The 25,874-nt window shown below is 36.8% G+C and overlaps 1 protein-coding gene across 1 annotated transcript in view; it reads right to left on the bottom strand.

Annotated features, from left to right (window-relative positions):
* Positions 1-25,874, bottom strand: part of GBE1 (glucan (1,4-alpha-), branching enzyme 1) — a gene marked incomplete at its 5' end in the record, with an annotated part of 290,260 nt that overhangs the window by 75,001 nt on the left and 189,385 nt on the right. The window contains 2 exons of the mRNA XM_015560674.1: positions 16,514-16,685; positions 20,338-20,448. Of these exons, the coding sequence (XP_015416160.1) occupies positions 16,514-16,685; positions 20,338-20,448 (283 nt within the window). The remainder of the gene's footprint in view (positions 1-16,513; positions 16,686-20,337; positions 20,449-25,874) is intronic.

The following is a 25,874-nucleotide window of genomic DNA, read 5'->3' on the forward strand; positions in this document are numbered from 1 at the left end:
GCTTTCCCTTTCGCCTCCCTGCATTGTGCCTACATATGCAAATTAACCGCCATTTTGTTGTCAGTTAACTGCCATCTGAGTTGGCAGTTAATTTGCATATAGCCCTGATTAGCCAATGAAAAGGGTATTGTCGTATGCCAATTACCATCTTTCTCTTTTATTATATAGGATTCCTGACTCATAAGGAAACAAGGATTTTGAGTATCCAAGATTACAAAGATAAAAGCTATGATTCAGGAAACAAAACTCTATACAAATGAATTTCAATAAATTAAATGCTAATGTGGATGATTATATTTTTAATTCAATAAAATAATTTTCATAATATGAATACTGTAATATAGAAATATTGGAACTTTTTCCAATTTAAACATGTGGCCTTAAAGTCAACGGATTAAAAATGAATGAATATCTTGGCCTTTTACTGGAAAAATGAAGGGTGTCCATAGGAAGAAAATGAGAATGTAAAAGTTTCAGCTCTTAATCTTAAGCAGTCCAGCCTCTGATGTTATATTTGCTCAGGCAACTCTTGCCCTCATTTACACGAGGGTAGCATATATTGGCAAAGGAAAGAGAAATAAAGCAAAGAAGTATGAAAGAACTAAGTTGGAAGTAGGCTGGCGGTCTCAGAAGACTGTTTTTCATTTTCAAAACATTTAAAAGTTAAGTCTATTCATTTTTAGCTACTTGAGAAATCTTTTCCAAGAGAAGAACTCTCATCAATGCCACTGTTAGGAAGAATATGAGGCCAGAGAATTTGCTTTATTTTACCGAATAGAACAGTTATTTAGTTACACAGAAATGGTGGAGCCAGGATGAAAATCTTATCTGTCTATCCTCAAAGTAGAACCTACACATCAAACCAGAAACTGAAATAATAATCCCTGAGATACTATTTTGAGATAGAATCTAGAGTGCAACACCTGAGTAGAAGATCCAGAAGTGACAATGAATGACAGTGTTTTTCTCAATCTTTTTGTCATTATGCCCCCCATCCCCCCACCTCTGCACCCACCCTGCCACCTACTCCACACACATCTGGAGCCTTTTTTAGACTATTTTTCTTAATTGCTTCCACTCCATGAAATTTAAATACTAAGGCCCTGCTATATAGGAGTTTATATGCTGTCATGCTCTGCAGAGCAACAAGTAGGTTAAATCTTTGTTTGTGTTTTGCCCTCCCTTAACAATCTATTTTCACTCCAACTGGTGGTGATATCACCCCCATTGACAATGAATGAATAAGGCAAGATTAGAAACCATGAAGATATGCACACTGCTGATGCACACATTTTGCTCTATGTATAGAAGGCACATGCTGTCTGCATAGCGTTCGTCAAGTAATGGTTTGACGGCACATCTTCAAAGAGTATATAAAGGGAGCCTACCTGGTCCATCACTGCCCTGTGCCCCGGATTTAGTTCCCATCATGCTCTCTTTAGGAGCTATCAGAGAAGTCTGACTCCAGAAATATTGGGATTTACTAATAAATATCCTAACAATAACTTCTTTCCAACTTTGCAAGCAAAAGAACATATTTGACTATTTTTATTTATTTTGCTAATATTTATTTGGCCTCATTTATAGGAGACCCCATATGCAAACAGAATTTAAAAATCTCCTAATTAAAAGAAAGAGAAAAAAGATAGGGCTTTCCTTTAGTTCATATAGCATTCAGAAGATTCTTGCTTTAATAAATAAAATGCCTTTTAAAAAGTCAATAAATGAATTTTTAAAAACGTTCAAGGATTGTAAATGTTTATTTGTTCAACATGTAATAATAAGTTCTTATGTCATACTATTATTTTAAAGCCATAATAGGCATAAAATAAGCTGATCTTAAAAAAAATATTTTAAGTGCACAGCATTTTTACATTATAATAAAGAAAAATGAAAGAAAACATAGAATGTGAAATGAATTGCTAACCACATAATGAATATTTTTTATTAAACTATAAAAAATATTAAAATGATCCGAAATATCAGAATGTTTTCTTGTCTGTGGAAAAATATTATTAAGGCTCACTACAGTGGTGGAAGGAGAGACTGTAAAAATAACTCAGTAAAAAAACTTCATAATACATTTACTATCCACCTGATCTATTTGTTATCAAGTACAACATGAAATTGTACTCATGACCCATATATAATGAAGCGTAAGGTACATATGATTAAACTATTGAAAAAGGTGGCTCATCTCAGTTTTCAAACTTTTATTTCTGTCATTTCATCTTTTCATCTCCAAATGGTCATTTCAGCACATGGCACAATGAAAACTCTGAATGACGGTGGTTTTGTGTGTGTTGGTGACTCTCAAACACCTATCATTTGTTTTTATTAAAAGTAATCCATAAGGGCCCAGTCGACATGGCTCAGTGGTTGAGCGTCGACCTATGAACAGGAAAGAAGACACTATTAAGCCTCCAAGTGTTTGATCTTTGTTTTTGTTTTTATTGTAGTTGATTTAAAATCCAACACCTTTCTTGATAAAAACTCTTAGCAAAGTGGGACTAGAGGGAATCATACCTCAACATAATAAAAACCTTATAGGACAAACCTACAGCCAAAACCATACTCAGTGGGCAAAAACTAAAATGATTTCCCCTAAGAACAGGAACAAGACAGGGATGCCCACTTTCACCACTCCTGTTCGACATAGTACTGGAAGAGCTAGCCATAGCGATCAGACAAGAAAAAGAAATAAAAGGCATCCAAGTTGGAAAAGAAGAAGTAAAACTGTCATTATTTGCAGATGACATATCGTTAAAGACTCCATTAAAAAACTACTAGACTTAATAAATGAATTCAACAATGTAGTAGGACACAAAATTAACAGCCAGAAATCTGTGGCCTATTTAAACACCAATAATGAACTCACAGAAAGAGAAACTAAAAAAAATAAATCCCATTTATCATTACAACAAAAAAATTAAGATACCTAGGAATAAACTTAACTAAGGAGGTAAAAGACCTGTACTCAGAAAACTACAGGATGTTGAAAAAAAAGTGATAGAGGAAGACATAAACAGATGGAAGAATATGCCATATTCATGGTTTGGTAGAATCAACATCATTAAAATGTCCATATTACCCAAAGCGATATAAAGTTCAATGCAATACCCATTTAAATACCAATGGCATATTTCATAGACCTACAACAAACTCTCCAAAATCTCATATGGAATAAAAAAGACCCCAAATAGCCACAGCAATCCTGAGAAAGAAGAACAAAGTAAGAGGGATCACAATACCAGATATGAAGCTATATTACAAAGCCACTATTCTCAAGCTGCCTGATACTGGCACAAGAACAGACATATTAACCAATGGAACAGAACAGAGAACCCAGAATTCGACCTAAACATTTATGCTCAATTAATATTTGACAAAGGAGGCAAGAGCATACAATTGAGTCAAGACAGTCTCTTCAATAAATGATTTTGGAAAAATTGGACAGATACATGCAAAACAATGAAACTAGACCATGAACTTAAAACATACACAAAAATAAGCTGAAAATGGATAAAGGACTTAAATGTAAGATGGGAAACCATAAAAATCTTAGAAGCCATAGGCAGCAAAATATCAGACATATGTCATAGCAATATCTTTACAGATACAGCTCTTAAGACAATGGAAACTAAGGAGAAAATAAACAAATGGGACTACATCAAAATAAAAACCTTGTGCACAACAAAGAAACCATCAACAAAACAACAAGAGAGCCCACTGCAAGGGCGAACATGTTTGCCAACATTATATTCGATAAGCGTTTAATCTCCAAAATTTATAGGGAACTCATACAACTGAACAAAAGGAAGATAAACAATCCAATAAAAAATGGGCAAAGGACCTAAATAAACCCCTTTTGAAATTAGACATACAGAAGGCCAAGAGACATATAAAATCTTGCTCAAAGTCACTAATCATCCGAGAGATGCAAATCAAAACAACAATGAGGTACCATCTCACACCTGTCAGAACGGCTATCATTACCAAATCAACAAATGACAAGTGCTGGCAAGGATGTATAGAAAAAGGAACCCACTGCTGGTGGGAACATAGACTGATGCAGCCACTGTGGAAAATAATATGGAGTTTTCTCCAAAAATTAAAAATGGAACTCCCATTTGACTTAGTGTTCCCACTTCTAGAAATATATCACAAGAACTCAGAAATACCTATCAGAAAGAATATATGCACCCTTATGTTCATAGCAGCACAATTTACTAGTACAATAGCTAAGATTTAGAAACAGCCTTAGTGCTCATCAGCAGATGAGTGGACTAAAAAACTGTGGTATATCTACACAATGAAATAGAATAAGTCAGTAGGAGAAAGATAAATATCACATGATCTCACTCATTTGTGAGATATAATGAATAACATTAAATGATCAACAAAAGCAGATCCAGGGACACAGAAGCATCGAACAGACTGTCAAACTTAGAGGGAAGGCAGAGAGGTGGGAGGGGGTGGGGGTAAGAGATCAACCAAAGGACTTGTATGCATGTATATAAGTATAACCAATGGACACAGAGAGCAGAAGCGTGAGGACATGTGCTAGGGGATGGAAGTGGCTGGGGAGAGGTCAATGGGGGAAAAAGGAAACATATGTAATACTTTAAACAATAAAGAATTTAAATTAAAAGAAATCATTTGGTGGGACTTTTTAAAACTTCTAGTGCCGGATCCTCAGGCTCAACAGCTCCAGCTACAATGGCTGGTGTAGGGCTCAGGCTTCAGTATTTTAAAGCTCTCCAAGTAATTGCAGCGCTTCCTTAACTCAGCACAATGTCATGCTCATGGTATGTCCTCATTAAATGCCAGTTAAAATTGGTTATCAGTGTGCTGTAAATCAAATCAGGGCCATTACTTTTAAATCTACACCATTTAAAATAGATATCAGTTGTGTCTCTGAGCATTTTCACAGGGCTTCAAGCCATTTACAACTGCTCCTATTGAGAATTCTGCAGTTTTTCACAGCTCGGTTTTATAGACTTCTCCTAGTCATGCTACATTCAGTAAACTTGCCTCAACAAGCTAAGAGAAAAATGCCAAAAATTAGCACTCCAGCTGCTCTGGAGAATGTATTTTGTCTTCCTATAACTTCTTCAATTCCAGCACTTAGCAGGAAGACATTTAAAGTTTTATTGTATGTCTATCTATCAAAAAAAAAAGGAAAATTTGCAGGTTCGACACTAAACAATTACAGATGGAAGACTAAAGTAAGATCACACATTTACAATGAAGGACACTGTAGCTGTCACTAAATGCAGACTGACACTTGGGACAAAATTTCCCCAGCCTTCCCTGTGACTTTGGGAGGAATGTAGCGATTCATTAAAAAATGTTCCACAGAAATTCAAATGTCAAAAACACAATATAATCATATTGAGAAAATCCTTAAAAATTAGTAATGGAAATTTCATGGTACTGCTGAGAGAGAAAATTGCCAGTTTATAATTATGCCTCTTTCTCCACAGGTATCACTCATTACAGAAACTAGAATAACATCATGATAATGAGGTTCCTAAACAAGAGAGCAGTGAAACATATGTACACATATTGATGACCCACACTGTGAATAAAAAAATAGTTTTCTCTCTATTTTCATGCTTTTAGTTTGTTTATCAGTAGAGTAAACAATATAAGAAAAGGCTGCTGATTTAAATTTTATTTATTAATAAAAATATACTTGAAAATGCCTCTCAATACCAATCAGGAAAACTGCAGGAGAAGCCCCATTCCTATTTGCCTTACTTGCTATGGGAAGTCTAAACCCAGGCTCCTCATTCACCGACAGTTGGACTTACCACATGCTGTCTTATCCCAACTGCCCTTCTCTTTCTCCCATACCTTCTTCCTGTGCCCTCTTCAATTATGTCCTACTAGTGACCTGGTGCACGGATTCGTGCACATTGAAAAGAAATTAATTAGAAGGTGGCCGGCAGGCTGGAACTGGGCAAGACAGGCCAGACACGCTCTGAAGCCAACCTCCCGAGGTCTCTCCAACCTCCTGAGGTCCCTCCCTGGCCGGCTGCACCCGGGGGGGCACTGTAGCTCGAAAGGCGTCTGCAGTCACCACAGCGTGGCAGTAAACCAGATTTGGGGCTGACAGTACCCCGCAACATAACCCACGGCCGAAGGTGGGATCACGTGGCCCCAAGAGGATTCAGGCTCCCTTCTCGCTGGTTCTGGGGGGCATCACCTGAGAACCGCTGCTGCCAAGTCACAGTAGCTCGGCAGCTCCTGCATTGAGTGTCTGCCCCATGGTGGTCAGTGCACTTCATACCTACTGGCTGGTAGACTAGTTGCTTAGCCTTTTATATATATAGATACCCCAAAAAAGTGTGCTGTATCTTTTTTAAAAATATATTTTTATTGATTTCAGAGAGGAAGGGAGAAAGATAGAAACATCAATGATTATAGAGAATCACTGATTGGCTGCCTCCTCCTGCACACCCCCTACTGGGGATCAAGCCTGCAACCTGGACATGTGCCCTTGACTGGAATTGAACCTGGGACCTTTCAGTCCACAGGCCAATGCTCTATCCATTGAACCAAACCAGCTAGAGCATGTGCTGTATTTTTTACACCCTCTTGGAATTCTCTCTTTACCTCCTACCATTAAGAATTACCGGAAAATATTTTTTTAAATTCCAAGACCAATCACAATTTCTAGTATTTTTTATACCTCCTCAGGTCATTCCAATGTGTGATTTTGAGCAGCAATGCTTTATTGATTCTTTATCAGTTATTTCCTCAGACTTTCAAAATTCTTTTATTCTTTAGAGCAAATTCCCAGCAAAACTCCAACCCCTGATCAACCATAGGCTTATAGAAAAAATGTCATATAACCAAAAGGCTGTTTCAACTTATAGTATTGATTACAAATGTCAAAGGAACATTCAATATTACCTAGTTATCCTACTATGGTTCTCTAGTATTTTCACACATGGAAATGTCTATTTCATGTTCCATTTTTTTTTTCTCAAAGCCTCTTACTCCTTCCACTCTCAAGGAAGTCCTCATCTATATATATAAAAGGTTAAGTGACCATATGACCGTCCGGTACCTATAATGCACACTGACCACCAGGGGGCAGATGCTCAATGCAGGAGCTGCCAAGCTGCGGTGACTTGGCAGTGGCGGTTCTCGGGTGACGCACCCCAAAACCAGAGAGGAGGGAGCCAGATTCCTCGCGGGACCATCCGATCCCACCTTCGGCTGTGGTTTATGTTGTTCCTGGGGCACTGTCGGCCTCGAATCTGGTTTACCGCACACTTGGATTTGTGTTCCACACCCTGTACGACAGCAGCTGTGCAGAGTGCCCTCTCACACTCTGGGACCCCTCGGGGATGTCAAAGAGCCGGTTTCGGCCCAATCCCCAAAGGCCAGGCAGAGGGACCCCACCTGCCGGAGTGACCCCGCTCATTCCACAGATGCCTTCGAGCCACGGCACCACCCCACATGGGGCCGGCTGGGGAGGGAGTACAGGAGGTTGGCACTAGGGCGTGTCCAGCCTGTCTAGCCCAGTCCTGCCCCATAGGCCACCACCTGGGACCACCTGCATTAGTCCCTGCACCAGAGCCAGCCAGAAGACTTGAGCGTGAATTTTCTTTCTTTTCCTTTCTTTTTTTTGCTCACTCACTCGGCAGATGCCCTTAGAGCCGTGGCGCTGCCCCAGGAATTCTAACTAATTTCCTTTCAAGGTGCAGGAATCCATGCACCAGGCCACTAGATAAGGATAGAAAAGCCATTGAGCATGAACTTCTTTGCCTTCACACAATCCACTTACAACCAACCTGTACCTGTATCCAGAAACTGACATGGAAACATTAAGTTTAACCTAAATAAATAAATAAATAAATAAATAAATAAATAAATAAGTGAGCATACAAATCAACGAGTTCCATTGATTCCAAATTATTTCTGACATTTCAGTTTATGCATTAACATCTGATGTCATAAGGAAAATATATGTGTTTTATGATTACAACACAAGTTTTCAGTTTTCTGGACTATCATGCTACATTATAGTAGTGACACAGTGCTAGTTTTGTTGATTTAACACTGCTAGTTCAGTATATTTTCAATGAGAAATTTAAATCATTTATGTTTTGAGATATACCCAGAGAGTTATAGGCAGCATTAAAATTTCAAATTGAATAAAGGTGTACTCATTTAGAAAATGTTCTTCTATAACTTTATAATACCCCAAGAGGAAGAAGAAAAATGACAACAGAGAAAGCAAAGCTTCTATTGCAAGTATACTTCTTACTTTAGTTCAAAGGCTTTCTGAACAAGTGGAATATAAACATGACAGCATTTAAAGTGACTCAGGTCACTCTGAATTTGAATCTCTTCTTATATGTAATGAAACTAAAGAAGATGAAGTCAAATCAAGGGGGAAAACAAAAAACTTCCTTTAAAACAAAACTTGCAGCAAGCTCTCAATAAGAAGATTGTAGTCCTTCCAAAAAAACAACCACAAAAGTTGTTTTAAAAAGTTCTCTTAAAATTACTCAATAAGACACCTATCTGATTACATGAAAATAAAGAAAATATTTGGAGTCATCTATCCAGTGTTACTTTCTCCTTACCATCATTGCCCAGACTAGGATAGGATTACAAGGAGCTTTCTGAAAAGCCAGAAAATTTTTCACAAAAGGAGACTTGCAAATCAATGGTGACATTTTAATGTAGTTTATTTTTGAAATTCACATTTAAAATTATTAACATTATTTCCTTTTCAAATTTGTGACTAAATTTTTATCCTTTTGTTTGAATAGCTGATTATGTTCTACTCTGCCAATATTTAAATCAGCAAGTGCTCAATACTTACATTTCAGTTTATGTTTGTATGTGAATATTTTAAATGATTAAATATTTAGTTTCTTCTCTTTTTCCACAATTCTAAGCGGTCTTTAATAGAAACTATTGTCAATGCCACTATTTTGGTATTATATGGAATTTTTACTGCAATATCAGTATTAGCGTTTTCCCCCCCTAGTAACTGTGATCACTGGGCACAGTGATCCATTTGCCTGCCTGCCCACACTTTTTATAGCAATTCTGTGGAGTCACATTATGAGGCCATGTGACCACTCCCACTGCCTCAACTGACTGGATTAGGAAAGCTTAACACTTCCATGATCGCAGATAACCACCAGAAAACTGGGCAAAATATATCCCTATCCCTCAGTTTCTTGTTTGAATAGCTTCAGTAGTCTATCTGCACACAATTAACATATATACACTGAGGTCACCCCATGTGTACAGCAGATATTTTTCATTTTATATTTACTTTTAACTACCGGTTAAACATTCTTAAACAACCAATGCTTATAAGAAGTAGCAAAGGCATACCCATATAGATTATTAACCATTGTACATCATATTTTTTTTCATCTGTATCCTAATAAACCATAGCCATTTAACCATTAATATCAAGTCTTTCTTACTAAAGAGTTCATGATAGTTTAAAGTGGCTGAAAAAAACACATTTTTCATTAAACTTGCTAATCAATGAGTGATCTCTAAAATAATTCCCTTAGGTCTCAGTTTTTATCTTTACTTGAAGTTTAAGATTCCCAACTGACTTTAATCTCACACCATTTCTTCAGTTCTCTGACTTAAAATTTTACTGATTTCATTGCATGGCTTTCTTATGCTACTCTAAGTGTGGCTGACTGAAATAGCTCCTAAATTTCACCAACAAGCTCCTAACCTAGTTTCTACATATTGACATGACCTTCTCTGCTGATCTTCACTGTATCTAGTGCACATACTAGAATTAAGGTACTTGTCTGCTTACTTGTCTGTATTTCCTTTCAAATTTTGAGACCTTGAGGGCAAAACTATTTCTACTTTGGAATATCCACCACTTAGCAATATCTGGTACCTAGTAGATACATATAAATGTCGGGAGCATGAGAGAATTTTATAAATTGTTAAACCACATTCTAGAATGTGTTACTAATATATTAAATTTATAGTTTCAATTGAAACATAGCTCACTAATTTTTTAAACTGAACTTGCCTAAGTCCATCTGCATTCTCTCTCCCTATCTCTCAACTCTGTGCACAAGTATGCCAGAGAAACATGTTAAGTTTCATCCAATGCTTCCAGAGATTCCTGCATACCCACCATGTAATATGATACATCACAAATACTAACTGATCAATATGACATTGGTTCACATTAGAAATAAAAAGAAATCAAGGCAACTCTCAGACCCTTCATACATGAAAGCTAACCAAGTAAGGTGTTTTCACAGCAACTTTCAGTAGATATCACTAAGAATGAAACACAAAAACAGTAATATTTACTCTTAGTGAGACTGCAGAAATGACTTAGTTTACCACATATAAACTGCAAAATGATATTTGACTTTTAATGAACAAGTATTACCTTTCTGATATTTTAAAGAGAAATAAATTAAACATTAAAAAAAAAAAAACATTTGGCTCAGTGGATAGAGCGTCAGCCTGCGGACTGAAAGGTCCCAGGTTCTATTCCGGTCAAGGGCATGTACCTGGGTTGCGGGGAATTGGAACATCAGCATTCAGGACTCATATATTTAATGGGGCAACTAATGATATTAAAAACAGTAATAGTAAGTTTAATTTAAAATTAAACCTAAATAAAAGTTAAGTATGATCGCTGTACTTGGCAATACTCTGAATCTTGTATATATATTAAATCAAATCACCTTCCCAACACTCCTTGGAGGCAGGCACCACTCCATTACCACCGAGCACATGAAGATACAAGTGATTACACATCTTATCCAGGACACAGCTCAAAAGCTTGGATTCCCATTCAGATAGTTTTCTTAATCACTATGCTGTATCTTTTCCCTAAAACTTATTCATTAATTATTAATATTATTAATATTCATTAATATCCATGGCTCATCTACATATTGATTGAAGAATGAATTTTCTCAAATTGGAAATCAGAAGCAAAAGACAACCAACCAGCTGCTGTCATTCCTAGAGTACAGAGTTAGTATTCCCCTTTGCCTCTCCTGGTTGTAGTTTTAGCAAACTGGGAATTATAGCATCTACCTAGCATACCTTAGCACTCTTCTAACTTTCATCTCAGGCTGCTTTTGAACTAAGGCAAAGTATAAAAAAGAAAGAAAAGGAAGATTAAGTAAGGTGATGCACATGAAAATGTTTTAGAAACTACACAATGCTATGCCAATATAAACTCTTATAATCAGTGATATGAAAATATAAAAATAATTTAGCCATACCTGCTTCCCTCTTCTATATTCAATTCTTTTATTTGACTACATGACAGAAGAACAGGAAATATAAATGCATTTATTCATTACCAATTAGCATAACTTAGAAAATCAAAAAGTTCATAGCAAATGTTCCTCTGCTTTAGCTAGAGTAAAATGTTTTTTCAAAGCTCAAAATTAGCAATACATAAGACAAAAACAAAGAAAACAAAACAGCCAAACTGGTATCATTCTGAGAAAATCCATTATTTACCTTAATGATTTTTGATAAAAGAACACATATTTAAATGCCTGCCAAATTTTTATAAACATGGTTTAATTAAAAAAATACAAAAATGTGTTGCCATTTTACTCCCTTTAACTCACCATTTCTTTATTAGAGGGAAATAAAATTAAAATTCCAGATAGTTAACAAGTTTAAAAATGTCTAAAACATGAGGAAACTATCAGGTTGCTCCTCAGTCTTGAAGAATTTCTTAATTTGATTTTTTAAAATATTAATTTCTTATATACCACTTAAAAAATTACTTTGCTTGAAACTACAACTGGTGATTGCAGCTAATGAACCGCTGCTAAAAATATTACACACAGGATTTATATATATAATGTGATGTGCTAATTATTTTGCTAGTTACTACTACTTTATGAAGATATAGTAAATAAGACACTGATGACCTCTATTTTCACTGAGTTTTAATTTTATCAAGGGAATCATACACTGAATAGTTTTTTCAAATGTAATTTTGCTAAGTGTCATGAAAGGCAATATACAGTGCTATAAAAATGTATAGCAGGAAAGCTAGCATGGTTTGAGGCTTTAGGAAAGGCCTGTGGAAGGACGTGAGAGTTGCAAATAAAGGATGTGGTCAGGTAAGGGAGGGAGTGTTCGCGTGGGATGACTCCAAGCGTGAGAACAGAACGTGTACAGAGCTCAGAGGTTGGTACATTCAATAGCTAAAAGAAGGCTTCCTCGGCTCCAGCCAAGCCGTCAGTGTGGAAACCCACAGGGCACTATTCACGCGAGCTTACAGGTCAGCTGGAAGGCACTGTAAGCACTGACGTCAGTAAGCGGAACAGAGGCATGATCAGAAAAAGGAAAGGGAAAAAAGATACATATTTAAAGTTGCAATAGCTCATGGGGAAATATAAAATTTTATAAAACACATCAATAATCAGAATTAAAGGCATCTGTGCACAACAGGAAATATTTCGCTTTCAGAGAATAAGAAAAATAGGTTTATTTGTGTTATGCTTATTAACTTGTGCAGTTATTCAGTGTCTGGCAAGTTAATGTTCAAGAAAAAATATTTACAATGTCCTATTTTTTATGTTAATGATTACTCATTTATTTCACCCCTTTGTATTCAGCATGTCTCTATTGAAATAAACCTACAGTTCTATGAAAAATATGGAAATTATAGGTTTTAAAGTTAGAGATATACAAGACTTACATAAGATATTAAGATAGAAGGAATTTAAAAAGGTGATATTTTGGAGTTAAATATTAGAAGCCATTTATTTGGAGGACAAAAGAATAAATCTTCAAAGGATTGCTGAGTCCTATATCAAGAAATAGCCTCAACATTATATTTGGTATCACAAATATGGTTGATTTACAGACATTATAGAAAGATGCTAGAAATGTGCTTATTGATTGTGTTACTATTGAAAGTTCCATGAGAAGTTTCCAAAAGAGAACAGATGTTTGACCTGCCCAAGTTGAATATATACAGTTAATGTGTTATTAATATAAACATTGCACAGAATTTATGAAGTTCCTGGACCCTCAGGGAAAATACTGACCAAGACTCAGGAAGTAGTTCTAGTTCTCATTGTGAACTTTTATCAGACCTTCCTTACGTGAAAGTTGTCAATATTAATTCACTAGGCCCACTCAGTCTGTCATCGGCAAACAGTTCTGCTTTAATCTGGGACTTGCCTGCTGGGAGGCCTATGACATGCTACAGGTTAGAACTACAACGAAGGAGGGCAGTCTCGGGAAAAGAACCTGCTAGCTACTTCAAACTATTGACACTCTCCACTCTAAGGTACAGGCTTCTGAATTTTAAATTGATCGAGGTAGTCCCATATCTAATAGTTTTTCACAACTTCCAGAGTAAAGCAATAGACTGAGCCAGGATTTCTAGAATTTTCAGAAGCAATGAGGTTAATACAGGACTGACTGCAGTAACTCAGAGGTGTTATTTTAGTTGGTTTTGTTTGGAAAACTGTTGCAGTTTCTAAGTAAACCCCATAGCCCTTTTCATTATTATCTTACATTATCTACTGACTGTAACAACTTTGCAGACTCTGCTTTTGTAAATGAGATATAACATTAAAAATCTCTCATTAACCCCCAGTTCTCCTTGCTTTACATGGAGACATCGTTATTTGCATAGTTTATTTTTATCAGAATATAACTGTTTAAAACCATTGTGTAACTAAGGCCTTGCTGGAAAGGCCATATTTATGAGTGATGCTCGTTGTGTCAAGGAGAACCAGTTACTTTTAAGGAACTGAAGCTGACTTTACTTCTGGATACAATGCCTGCTAATTCCCTCAGGAAATGTGGTCAGGTGCTTGGCTGGCACTGTGCAGTCTCACAGGTCGGAAAGGATACCTCCTGGCAGGTTAGGGATATTAACAAGTTCTGATGATCCTGAGAGAAGAGGAATGTACCCAGAGGTATAGTCATGCAGGTAAAATTTAGTGTAGGGTTTATAGGGCTTCGCTTTCTAACCAAAAGCTAACAAAAAAATAGAAGTGTTTTATTTTTATTTTCTCCCGATTCAACACATCTTTATTGAAAACATGCTCTGGACAGGGTGCAGGTCCTGGGCATACAATGATGAATTAAACAGTTAAAGCCCCTAGTTTCATGAGCTTAGTGAAGGAGTGAGACAACAAATGCATAAGCTAACATGAACATCTAATTACATGCAAGAATTAAACAGAACAATGTAATAAGGGGTAGCTAGAATGCTACTTAAATGTACATGAACTGTTGAGTGCAATTGCATGTATGATTAAAAATAGGACGTACTCTGAGACTCCTCTCTGGTGGAGAAGAGAAGGAATTTTTGTGCTTGCCTATACACATGACTGTTTAAAAACATGGTCATTTTTTGTCAGGGCCTGAGGATTTAGTAATTGAATGAGATAGGAAGATAAGAAAGGGGAGGAAGCATCAATCTTTGTTTTTTTTCTAAGACCAAAATGAATTTTATTTTCTTATCCAGAGGGTGAAAGAAGAATGTAGGAGTGGGGATGGTAGACTTGAAGGTCAGGCTTACCACATGACAGATATTTGATAAATGTCAGTTTCACTTCTCTTAAGTTCCCTCTAGGAATCAGTCTTACAAAAACACTAACATTCATTCTCCAGCATTTTTTATAAGCGTAGCCTCATCAAAATAGAAACTTCTAAAAGTCCAATCTGAGATTCTTTATAAAATCTTCCAGGAAGAAATCAGTTAATTTGAAGCACTTGGGTTTTTACTATAGAAAAGTAAGTCAGCCTCCTATATGCATTTACCAATATGTCTCTCTCTCAAGCTGAAAAGCTGGCAAATCTCCTAAAATTCAAATGTTCAAATGGACATTGTTAACCAAATAGAAGAGAAAACTATATTAGTTGATTTACATATTTTATCAATCAAGAACCTTCAGACAATAATGAACTTTGAATACTCATATTTTTAAAAAACGGATTTTGCCCATCATAATATCCTGGGCCATGGCTTTCACATTTATAAAATAAACTGGTATACAATTACCTCAAAGAAACCCATATAAACCCTAATATGCAAATTGACCAAGCCTAGGAACGACTGGTCGCTGTGACACGCTCTGACCACCAGGGGGAAGACACTCAACACAGGAGCTGCCCCCTGGTGGTCAGTGTGCTCACTCCCATAGGGGGAGCACCGCTCAGCCAGAAGCCAGGCTCATGGCTGGCAAGCACAGCAGTGGTGGCAGGAGGCTCTCCCGCCTCTGCTGCAGGTGGGCGGAAAGCAGTGAGAGGTCCCAGACTGTCAGAGGGATGTCTGACTTCTGGGTTAGGCCTGATGCCCAGGGAGATTGGACCTAAGCTGGCAGGGGGACATCCCCTGAGGGGTCCTGGACTGCGAGAAGGTGCAGGCCAGGCTGAGGGACCCAGCCTCCATACACGAATTTTGTGCACTGGGCCTCTAGTCCTATATAATAAAAGCCGAATATGCTAAGTGGTCGACGGTTCATTCAACCATTCCACCAGTTGCTTTGACATGCACTGAACACCAGGGGGCAGACACTCTGACCGGTAGGTTAGTTTGCTGCTGGGGCCTGGCCAATCTGCACTGGGCAAGATGGACCAGACACGCCCTGGAGCCCTCCTGCAGCCCCCCCTCAGCCCTGACTGTGCACCAGTGGGATCTCTCAGCCTGGCCTGTGACCTCTTGCAATCCAGAACCCCTTGGGGAATGTTACAGAGCCAGTTTGGCCCGATCCCCACAGGCCAGGCCAAGGTACCCCCCCCTCCCCCCGGTGCATGAATCTATGCACTGGGCCTCTAGTATTAGAATAATATGTTATGACACGACAAATATATGTACTTTAAGAAATAATTCACTCCACTTGCCAATAACCCTATATAATAAAAGGCTAATATGCAAATTGCCCCCACAAGCAGGAGTTTGACCGACCAGGAGTTAGACCTGCACTGACCACTAGGGGCTGGCATGGAACATGGTGGGTGTCGGTGATGTGGCGCTGGCAGCAGGCAGCAATGGAGGTGCTGCCAGCCCCGATGGGCCCCAACACAAGCAGGACTGCGATGGGATGGTGGAGCAAGTGAGTGGTCAGTGCCAGGCCAAGGAGGGTTTGAAGGAAGGCCCAGGCCGGCAGCAGTGGCAGGCAGCCAGGGGAAGGGAGGCCCCTACTGGGGGCAGTGGCAGGCTGTCGGTGGAAGAAAGGCCCCAGCCAGCAGCCGGCAGACACTTGGGACCCTACCCGTGCATGAATTTCATGCACTGGGCCTCTAGTATTAAATAAAATACCAGCTATTACACTACTTTTACATCATGTACTAGATATAACAGTCTTACAGCAATTTAATGTTTGCACTTTACACATGACAGAATATTAAAGATATAAAGTTATAATTTTCTTCTTTAAACCTAAACAGCCAAAGCAATATATTCTGCGTGACTTATGGACATGTAGCATTAGGTATCATTTAAAACACAGATTGGATTATGTGTTCAATTCATACTTACCCATAAAGTTGAGATAGCCTTCTCCGCCAAGGGCATGAGTAATGAGTCGAATCATTTTATGAAGCTGTATTCCACGATCAATAACTGGAGTAAAAGGGGTCAGAACACTCATGTTGGTGTACATTTCAGCATCCATCAACCAAAATGCCAGTGTCTTATCCCCAACAAGTGCCTGCAGAAGTAAAAGTCACTGAGGTGAATGCAAGGAATAGGAAGGAAGCAGCTATGATTTATAGTAGAATAGCACAGGATGAACAACAATGCAGGAGAGGTATGTGAATTAGTATCAATGTAACGCATATGCCAATAATTACTTTCAGTGCTAAAGATGAGCCAGTAAAACTTGTTAGAAATCAACACGTGTTTTCAGGACTGATTTGGTTTTTTAAAAACAGTTTGGTGAAAAATTCATGATCAGCTGCCTATTATAACTGAGCAGATGCTTCAAATTTTCTGACATTGGAATATTTAATTTAATGTTGAAAATTTAAAATAGCTTGCATACCATGAATTTATTTATTTTGAAAGAATGTTAGTTTCTAAAAATATTAATTTGTTTGTATATATATGCAAGTATATGTATTTTTATACGTATATTACTTATATATAATATGTATATAAACATAGTACAATGGACTCTCCTCCCCTCCAGCAGAGGTTTGACAATTTTTTCTTAAAATGTAAAGTTTGCTTCCACACCGTATTTGTCATTTGATCTAATTTTTTTTTGTTTTGCATGAAAATACAATAATTGTTAAATAGGGCAGGTTACTCAGAAACACCCTGAGTAGAAGAGAGGCCTCATAACAGCATGAATTATTCATGGTTAAAAACAGCTAACTAATGCAAAATTTTTTGTTGACAAAAAATAATATGTGTATGGTGGAATACATAATAGAGATTAAACCATTACCTCATTACTGTATTAAAATTATTTTCAGTTTAAAAAAAATATTTTGACTTACAAACCTGTTATACTCTGTAATCTATTTTGAATTAAAATGACTTGTCTTTAAAATATACTGTTCCAAGAGTACTACTCATTCCATTGGTCTTGTCCTTATGTCGTGGGCCAAGAATGAATTGGCTCAGAATGTGGTTCTTGCCACAAGAATTCCCAAAGTTTGATTAGATGGTAATTGTCATTTGTGTTATGTGAGTTCAAATTATTTTTCAACCTCTTTGTTCTATGACTTCTAGGTAAATATTTTAAATCTAAACATAAAATTACTGTGAACTGTTATGTACTGAACTGAGCCTATACCCCCTGATTCCCAAAAAATTCAAGGTTAAGTCCCAATCACCAATGTGATTATATATGGAGACAGGGTAAAGCAGTAATCAGGACTAAATGAATCATAAAGGTGGGGTCCTAATCCAGTGAGTAGTATCCTTATATGAAGAAGGAAAAAATGCCAGGGATAAATGTGCACAGAAAAAGACCACTTAAGGACACAGAGAGAAAATGCCATCTGCAAACCTAGGAGAGAGGTCTCAGGAGAAACTAAACCTGCTGACACCTTGATCTTGTACTTCCAGCCTCCAGCACTATGAGAAATAGATTTGTTGTTTAAGCCACCCTGTCTGTGGTATTTTGTTGTGGCAGCCCTAGCAAACTAATACACATACTAATAAAATATAGCTTCAATCTGAGATATAACAGAGTTCCATATGAGTGTAGTTTGAAAATAGGCTCTACTGTTAAAAAAAAGTTTGGAAACAATGTATGTAAGATGTAAGTATATTTGTTAAATTGTGATTAGACAGCAGTATTTCTTAAACAATTTCTCCTTTCCACTTGTTTTAAATTGTTTATATTTTTATGGATAACTGCTTATTTCTGTAATCTCTGATTCTGTTATGAAATCATTTTGATAAAGTCTGTTATATTTTTACTATAATGTATACATTTCTATATTATTCATTTTATAAATATACAGGATGGGGCAAAAGTAGGCTTGTAATTGTACTTATGGGAAATAATACAATAATTAATAAATAATAATACAGGAATAAACTGTTTTACCCCTACTCACAACTGTAAATCTACTTTTGACCTACCCTGTATATTCATAATTTTTATTAGATGTATTAGACAATTGCTTTTTGAAAGAACTAGGCAACTTGCATCTTTTTATACATTCCTGACAATCTGTAATACAAGGCAGAATTACCTGATTCTTTAACGTATGAAATAATCCTAGATAACTCTATAATGTTTCTATACATTTTGGATGATAACTATGAAAGTGATCTACCAGTTTCATCTTCAGTTTGTTTATCCCCTTCATTTATTTATTATTTCATTCATTCCTATAAAATACGTATATATTGGAAACTCAAAATGTGCTACAATGGCTAGGAGTTTGTAATAGAAAGATATGATTTATGTATGTGTTCTAATTTTCATATTGTGATATTTCTGGTGACTGGTTTTCACCATCCTTAAATTACTATTATTCATTTATTATTCTGCACTATTTTGGTTCTGTTTTTTCATATTTATTTTATCTGCTTTGCAGCCAATTTAAGTTGAAAAGATAGCAGTGCTCCAATTTGAAAGATGCAAAATTTAGCATATGTCTAGTTCATGAGTCAGCACACTTTCTATAAAGGCCAAATAGTACATATTTTAGGCATTATGGGCCACTTTCTCTGTCTCAGCTATTTAAAAGCAGCCATACACATAATGAGAATGAATGCGAATGGCTGTGTTCCAATTAGCTTTACCAAAAACAGGAGGCACGCAGAAATTGGCCCATGGGTCTTAGTAGCTGACCTCTCTGATCTACTTACACTTTCTTAATAATTAGAGAAGACACCTGAAAAACCATCTGAAAATTTCTGCTGAAATAAAAGAGAAGCTTATTGTTCAAGCTTTAATTTTCTTACTACATATATGACAAATAATTTTTAAAATTTTACTTTCTCATTTTTAATGTTTAAAGAATAAGTTTTATGTTGTTTATGTGTGAATTAATATAGTTTTAAGTAACTATATGGCCATTTTCCCCTATTTATTTATGTTTACTGAGTGACTAAATAGGCACAGTCACAGTACTAAGGCTGGAATCACAAAGGTATAAAAACACATTTTCTGCCTAAAACATGATGAGGACATAGATGATGGAGCAACTATTCTTGCCCTAGACGACTAGAGGGAGGCTTCAGAGAGAATGTGGTATCTGAGCCGGGCTGTTGGGCATTTTATAGCCGCTTCCAGGTGAAGCAGGCACTTGTAGCTGTGTGGGCAGAAGCACAGGACTGGAATCAGGGTAACCTATTCGGGAATGGGGGGAAATGTGCAGCAGTGACGAACAGAATGACTAGCTAGTTGAGCAGAGAGTGAAGGTAGAAACACGGCTCATACCAGATTACGCATGACCTTGAAGGACAAGCTTTACTCAGGAGGTCTAGGTTGACAAAATGAGCTTGCTCTTTGGAAAATATCTCAGGCTGCGTTAGAAAAGATGGACTGAAGCTGAGGGGACAGTGATCAGTTAGCAGGAGATTTTGGTGACTGAGGGGAAAACGAGGAAAGCCTTTCAAAAAGCATAAAAGAAAACTTCTAGAAGGAAAGCTAAAATGGAAATTAAAATTAACCTGGATCGGCACCAATATTCCTCTCATTACAACAAAGGAAAACAGGCAAGATAACACCTGCAACTGTCACTTATAATTTTTTAATTAGAGTTTGGCAGTATAAAAATGGCTCTGCATTTTGAAGCTGGAAGTTATAGATTTACAAAGTAACTTTAAAATGTTTTTCAAGCATAAATAATTTTCTCATACAGAGAGAGAAATTTATACAAATACTCATTTACCTGATCATGGCTCTCTGCATAAGCAATGCACTTTTCAAGGTAGCGTCTGTTTGTGAGTGTGTGCACTATGTCGCCCATATTCCAATCTTCATCTTTAAACTCTTTAAGTAGCTAGATGTAAGAGAGAATATAATTAGCATAAACCATTATAGTTCCTACATTAAATCCCAAACTTAGGGTATGCATCATAACAACCCATATTATTTGACACGGAGATATAAGCCCACCCATATAGCAAAGATATCTTTATTGAAACTTTTTCTGAAATCACAGCTTTTAAGCAGACTGTCCAAAATGACATTGGTGTAATGTGTGTGGATCAGTGTGTGCACAGGTATACTTTTACTCTTGTGCAGATGGTTTAATCATTGCACTTTAGAATTTTTGCAACCATTTTTCCCCTGTAACAATTGCTACCTCTTGATTAATAACTACAGAAAAGTGTTGTTGTGCAATATGTCTCTTTCTGTAACTTCCACAAGGCAGAGGTATACTTGCTACATTTTTAGGTTAGATTAAAAAAAAAAAACAAAAAACTAGCAGGAACAGTGTTTTGTTCCATTCTTTAAAAATAATAATTTAAAAAACAACTATTATTTAAAAGTTTAAAGGCTAATTATTATAACAAGTATAATCTTAACAGACCACAGATTTTTGCCTCCACTCATTTGCACTCAGTCTTCAATCTGCCTCTGTCTCTCTAACACCACTTCAATTGCAAATGCCCTTGCCAAGATCTCAGATGACCGCCTCTCGGGTCAGTAATTGCTCTTTCTTAGGCAAATACTTGCTGTACATGTTGACAAGGCTAACTCCTTCCTTCACCACCAAATGCTTTTCTTCCTAATCTACACTGTGAAAACTTCTGATTGCTTGGTTTTCCCACCACTCTGGGCATTCGCAAAGTCTCTTTCTCTGCCTGCCCTACAAAAGCTGGTGCTCCTCCAAGCCATGTCCTTACAATAGTCTTTTCCTTTACTCTCTTTCTGCATGGGCTCATTTCTCTGTTCAAAGTGTCAACTGCTCTCCATGAAAGGCAGAATTCTAGGTTGGCCCCATGATTCCTGCTCCATCATAGTCATACCTTTGTGCGACCCTTTTCATAGAGTCTGGGCGGGACCTTGAATATGATGAGTGCCCTCTGAAGAAACCATGATATAACTAAATAACGTTTTAAGTTGCTAAGTGTGTAGTAATTTGTTATGCAGCAAGAGAAAACTAATGCAGATGTTGGGAGCAGAAGTTGGGCCTGCTTGTATCTTCCTTTGCCGACTATTTTTTCCCTGTGGGATTCAGATGTGCTTAGCCATTCCTTGTAACTGCTCTGTGAATTACTGGGCACCAGAGGGCAGGCTGCCTTAGGCAGAATAATGGTCACCCATAGTTGTTCGCATCCTAATTCCAGAATCTGAATACCATGAATTACAGGGATCTCCCTAAAAAGGAGGCATGACTTGTGAGAGTAAGGGGTGACTTGAAGATGCTATCCTGCTGGATTTGAAGATGAAAGAAGGGGCCATGAGCCAAGGCTTTCAGAACCAAGAAAACTCAAGGAAACCAGAGCCGGAACGTAGCCTTGCCAGAACCTTGATTTTAGACTCTGAAGACCCTTTTCAGATTTGTGATCTACCGAGATATAGAACTACATGATTGTAAATTTGTGTTGGTTTAAATCAAGATAAAGCAACACTTTGAAACTGTTACAGACCTACACAATATGCATAACTAATTTTTGACAAATGTACTAAAATAATTCAATGGGAGGTAGACATACAGGGGTGGGCAAAAGCAAGTTTATAGTTGTTTGTATGAAAAAAGACATGTAGGTTATGGTTATTAAATAGCTTTATTAACCCAAAGGAATGGCACAATGCAACTGCTAGCTTGGTTTGGCCCAAGCCTATTTTTTTTAACAAACCAGGCGGAAGAGTTGGACACTCATAGGAAAAAAGAAAACATTGATTAAGTCTTACGTATTGCATAAAAATTAACTCAAAATGGATCACAAACTTAAATGTAAAAGTAAAAAATATAAAATGCTTAACAGAAAACATAGTCAAAGAATTCTTGGACTGGACACCAAAAGAGGGACCTCTAAAATGGGATTCATCTGTAATATCGCCAACAATGAAATTTAAAAATTAAAATAATAAAATGAAATAAAAAAGATAAATTGGCAGCAAGCAAATTTAAAATAAACAAAGAACTTTTGCTCCATGAAAGCCTACATGATGAAAAAACAAACAATCAGACTCTGAGAAAATATTTGTGAACCACATATCTAACTAAAGAGTTGAATCTAGAAAATACAGAAAACTCATAATTTCACAGTAAACAAAAGATCCAATTAGAAAACAGTCAAATGACAGGAATAAACATTTTACCAGAGAATACAGAGAAGGAAAAAAAAACACACAAATGAAAAGATGTTCACCATTATATGCCATCAAAGAAATGCAAAATAACCACAGTGAAGTATCACTACAGATCTATAAAATAACTAAAATAAAAAAAAGACATCACCGGGTGCCGTTGCTGGAGGATGTATAGAAACTTCATCCCTCCAACAATGGTGGTGAGAATATAAAATGGTGCAGCTACTCTGGAAATAGTGTGGCAGTTTCTTAAAAAATTTAATGTCCAACTACATGATCCAGTAATGTAGAGAATTTATCCTAAAGTAATTAAAAGAAATGGGCATCAATGCCAGCGTATGATTTATGGTCATAGAAAAACCTGCAAACAAATGTTTATAGCAGCTTTTCTTTATAACAGCCAAAACCTAGAAACAATCCAGATGTCTTTTAATGGGCAAATGATTAAACAAACTGTGGTGTATCCATACCATGGAATACTATTCAGCAGTAAATAGCAATATACCCCTGACACATGCAACAACCTGGATGAATCTCCAGAGAACTTTGCTGAGAAAATATAATCCAGAAAGGTTATATACTATATGATTCTATCTATATAACATTCTTGAAATGACAAAATTATAGAAATGAAGATTATATTAGTGGTTTTAACAGCTTAGGAAGTGATTGGAGGCAAGAGGGATGTAGGTGTGGCTATAAAGGCAACCTGAGGAAACCTGAGGTAAAGGAAGGGTTCTGAATCGTGACTATATCAATGTCAGTATCCTGGTTGTGATACTGTACTGTAGCTTTGCAAGATGTTACCATTGGGAGGGATACTTGCTAAGAGAATATCAGATCCCATGTTATTATTTCTTAGAGCTGCATGTAAATCTATAATTTTCTCAATACAAAAAGAGTAATTAAAAAACTAGATGTGCTAAAAAATACTACGTGCACAGTAAATATTTAGTGGAATTAATGAATCAATGAATGAGCACAATTAAGTACTTATATCACCATTACTTAAACAGATATCCTATATAATAAAAGCTAATATGCAAACTATCTCCTTGACCAGGAGTTTGACCAGGGGGTGGGGCAGGGTTGGCCAATGGCCCACGGCCCACCCCGGCTGGCCCAGCCCATCTGCCCCAATCCTCTAGTTAGATAATAAAAATTAACAAATAATATTAAATGAGAGATAGAAAATTTGGCATATTTTGGATTGGCAAATATTTGTTCAATAAATGATTACACTAATTTCATATTACAAACTACAGATTTTGAAATCATACAAGTATAGTAGGTAATTTGCTTCTGAACAACAAAAACATAAATGGAAAGACCATATTATGAAGCAACATTCTAATTTAAATCATACCCTAAAGGTAAATGACAATGAATACCACAGATATTCTGGGTAAAGTTATTTGGATTAATACTCTTACATGTTTCATTGACAGTTGAGGAAATGATAGTCAGTTATGCAAATATTTTATTAAATGTACAACTTAAAAAAGTCAGGGAACATTTCTGAATTTTAAAAATATTACTTTAACTCTCCTTAGTCTTATTACACTAAGAGCCCTGTTTTTGTGATACAAAAGTATTTTTAAATAACTGCATAAAACAAGATGGCATCTGCCTCGGGGCATTTACAGTCTAAACAGACAGCATGGTCATATCTCAGACAGAGGACAATACATTTTTCCATTTGTATGATGTGCTGTCTTGTATGGTGCCTTCGGCATACAGGGTACAACAATGTTTAGTAAGTTAAAAAGAATATTGCCATCATTCAAAAAAGGAAAATAATTACACTGTGAGCTAATATTGTTTGGAAAAAAATTCTAGGCTGATGTACACGTTGAAATATTCTTGATTCTGTTAAGAATATTGGCCAATGGTGAAGGCTTCTCAATGGGAAGTTAACAAAGTAACATTTGGCACTTGCTAGGGAAAATGTGTAAAAAATTAGAAATTGTACGTGATGATGAGTAGATAAAGAACCTTAAACCAAGGTGAAAAACTTGAAGACCATAGTAGTTTTTAAAATGACAAATAGAAAGTAACATTCCCACTTATGAAAACTAGATGCTCATTTGTTTGTTTGATTTCTAAGATCAGTCCTCTCAATAAAACACTTGTTTTTTGAGTTGGCAATGTTTGAAGATTCATTATAAATGGAGAAGCAGAAGTCATGTTGGTAGAGTTTTAATGCCACAGCTGTGCATTGCACAAACTGCCTGGAGCTCAGGAAAGAGATATGAAAACTATGCTCATTTGTTTGTTTGATTTCTAAGATCAGTCCTCTCAATAAAACACTTGTTTTTTGAGTTGGCAATGTTTGAAGATTCATTATAAATGGAGAAGCAGAAGTCATGTTGGTAGAGTTTTATAGCGTGTGGGGGGGGCCCCTCAGCCCAGCCTGCACCCTCTCACAATCCAGGATTGCTGGCTCCTAATCACTCACCTGCCTGCCTGCCTGACTGCCCCTAACTGCTTCTGCCTGACAGCCTGATCACCCCCTAACTGCCCTACACTGCGCTGATTAACACTTAACTGCTCCCCTGGCAGCCCGATCGCCCCCAACAGCCCTGCCCTGCTGGCGTGGTCACCCCTAACTGTGAGGGTGAGGGTCAATTTGCATATTACCTCTTTATTGTATAGGATATCTGACTCCTTATACATATTCAGCCTATAATTATGGAGTTGGCCACTCAAAAATGTTCTATCAAATCTAAGTGTACATAACACCTCTAGTCCGGAAGGCAAATATTAAATGAAACAAAATACAATACAAACTACTTGACCTGTCATTAATTTTAATACAACTGTATTAGAAATGATGTGTAAGATGTGATGTACAATTATTCATTCTTAGTTACTAACACATGCTAAGGACTTTTGAATGTTGAATAAAATATGTTGAGGAAAGACCATATTATGAAGCAAATACTTGGAATTAAGGAGTATCTTCTACATTTATTGATAATTTGTCAGTAGAAATGTGTGGAGAGCAGTTTGGACAGGTTCAAGCCTGGGACTAATGAGAGGGCGCAGTCCACTCAGGGCAAAGCCACGTGCAGGTCCCATCTTGGAGGGCAAAGCCCTCCCAGCACAATTAAAGCCAAAGGCTATGGTTGTAAACTTGACCTTATGGTCCTAACCTGTGGG

This window comes from Myotis davidii, unplaced genomic scaffold (assembly GCF_000327345.1).
Source record: "Myotis davidii unplaced genomic scaffold, ASM32734v1 scaffold1071, whole genome shotgun sequence".
NCBI classification, from domain to species: Eukaryota; Metazoa; Chordata; class Mammalia; order Chiroptera; family Vespertilionidae; genus Myotis; species Myotis davidii.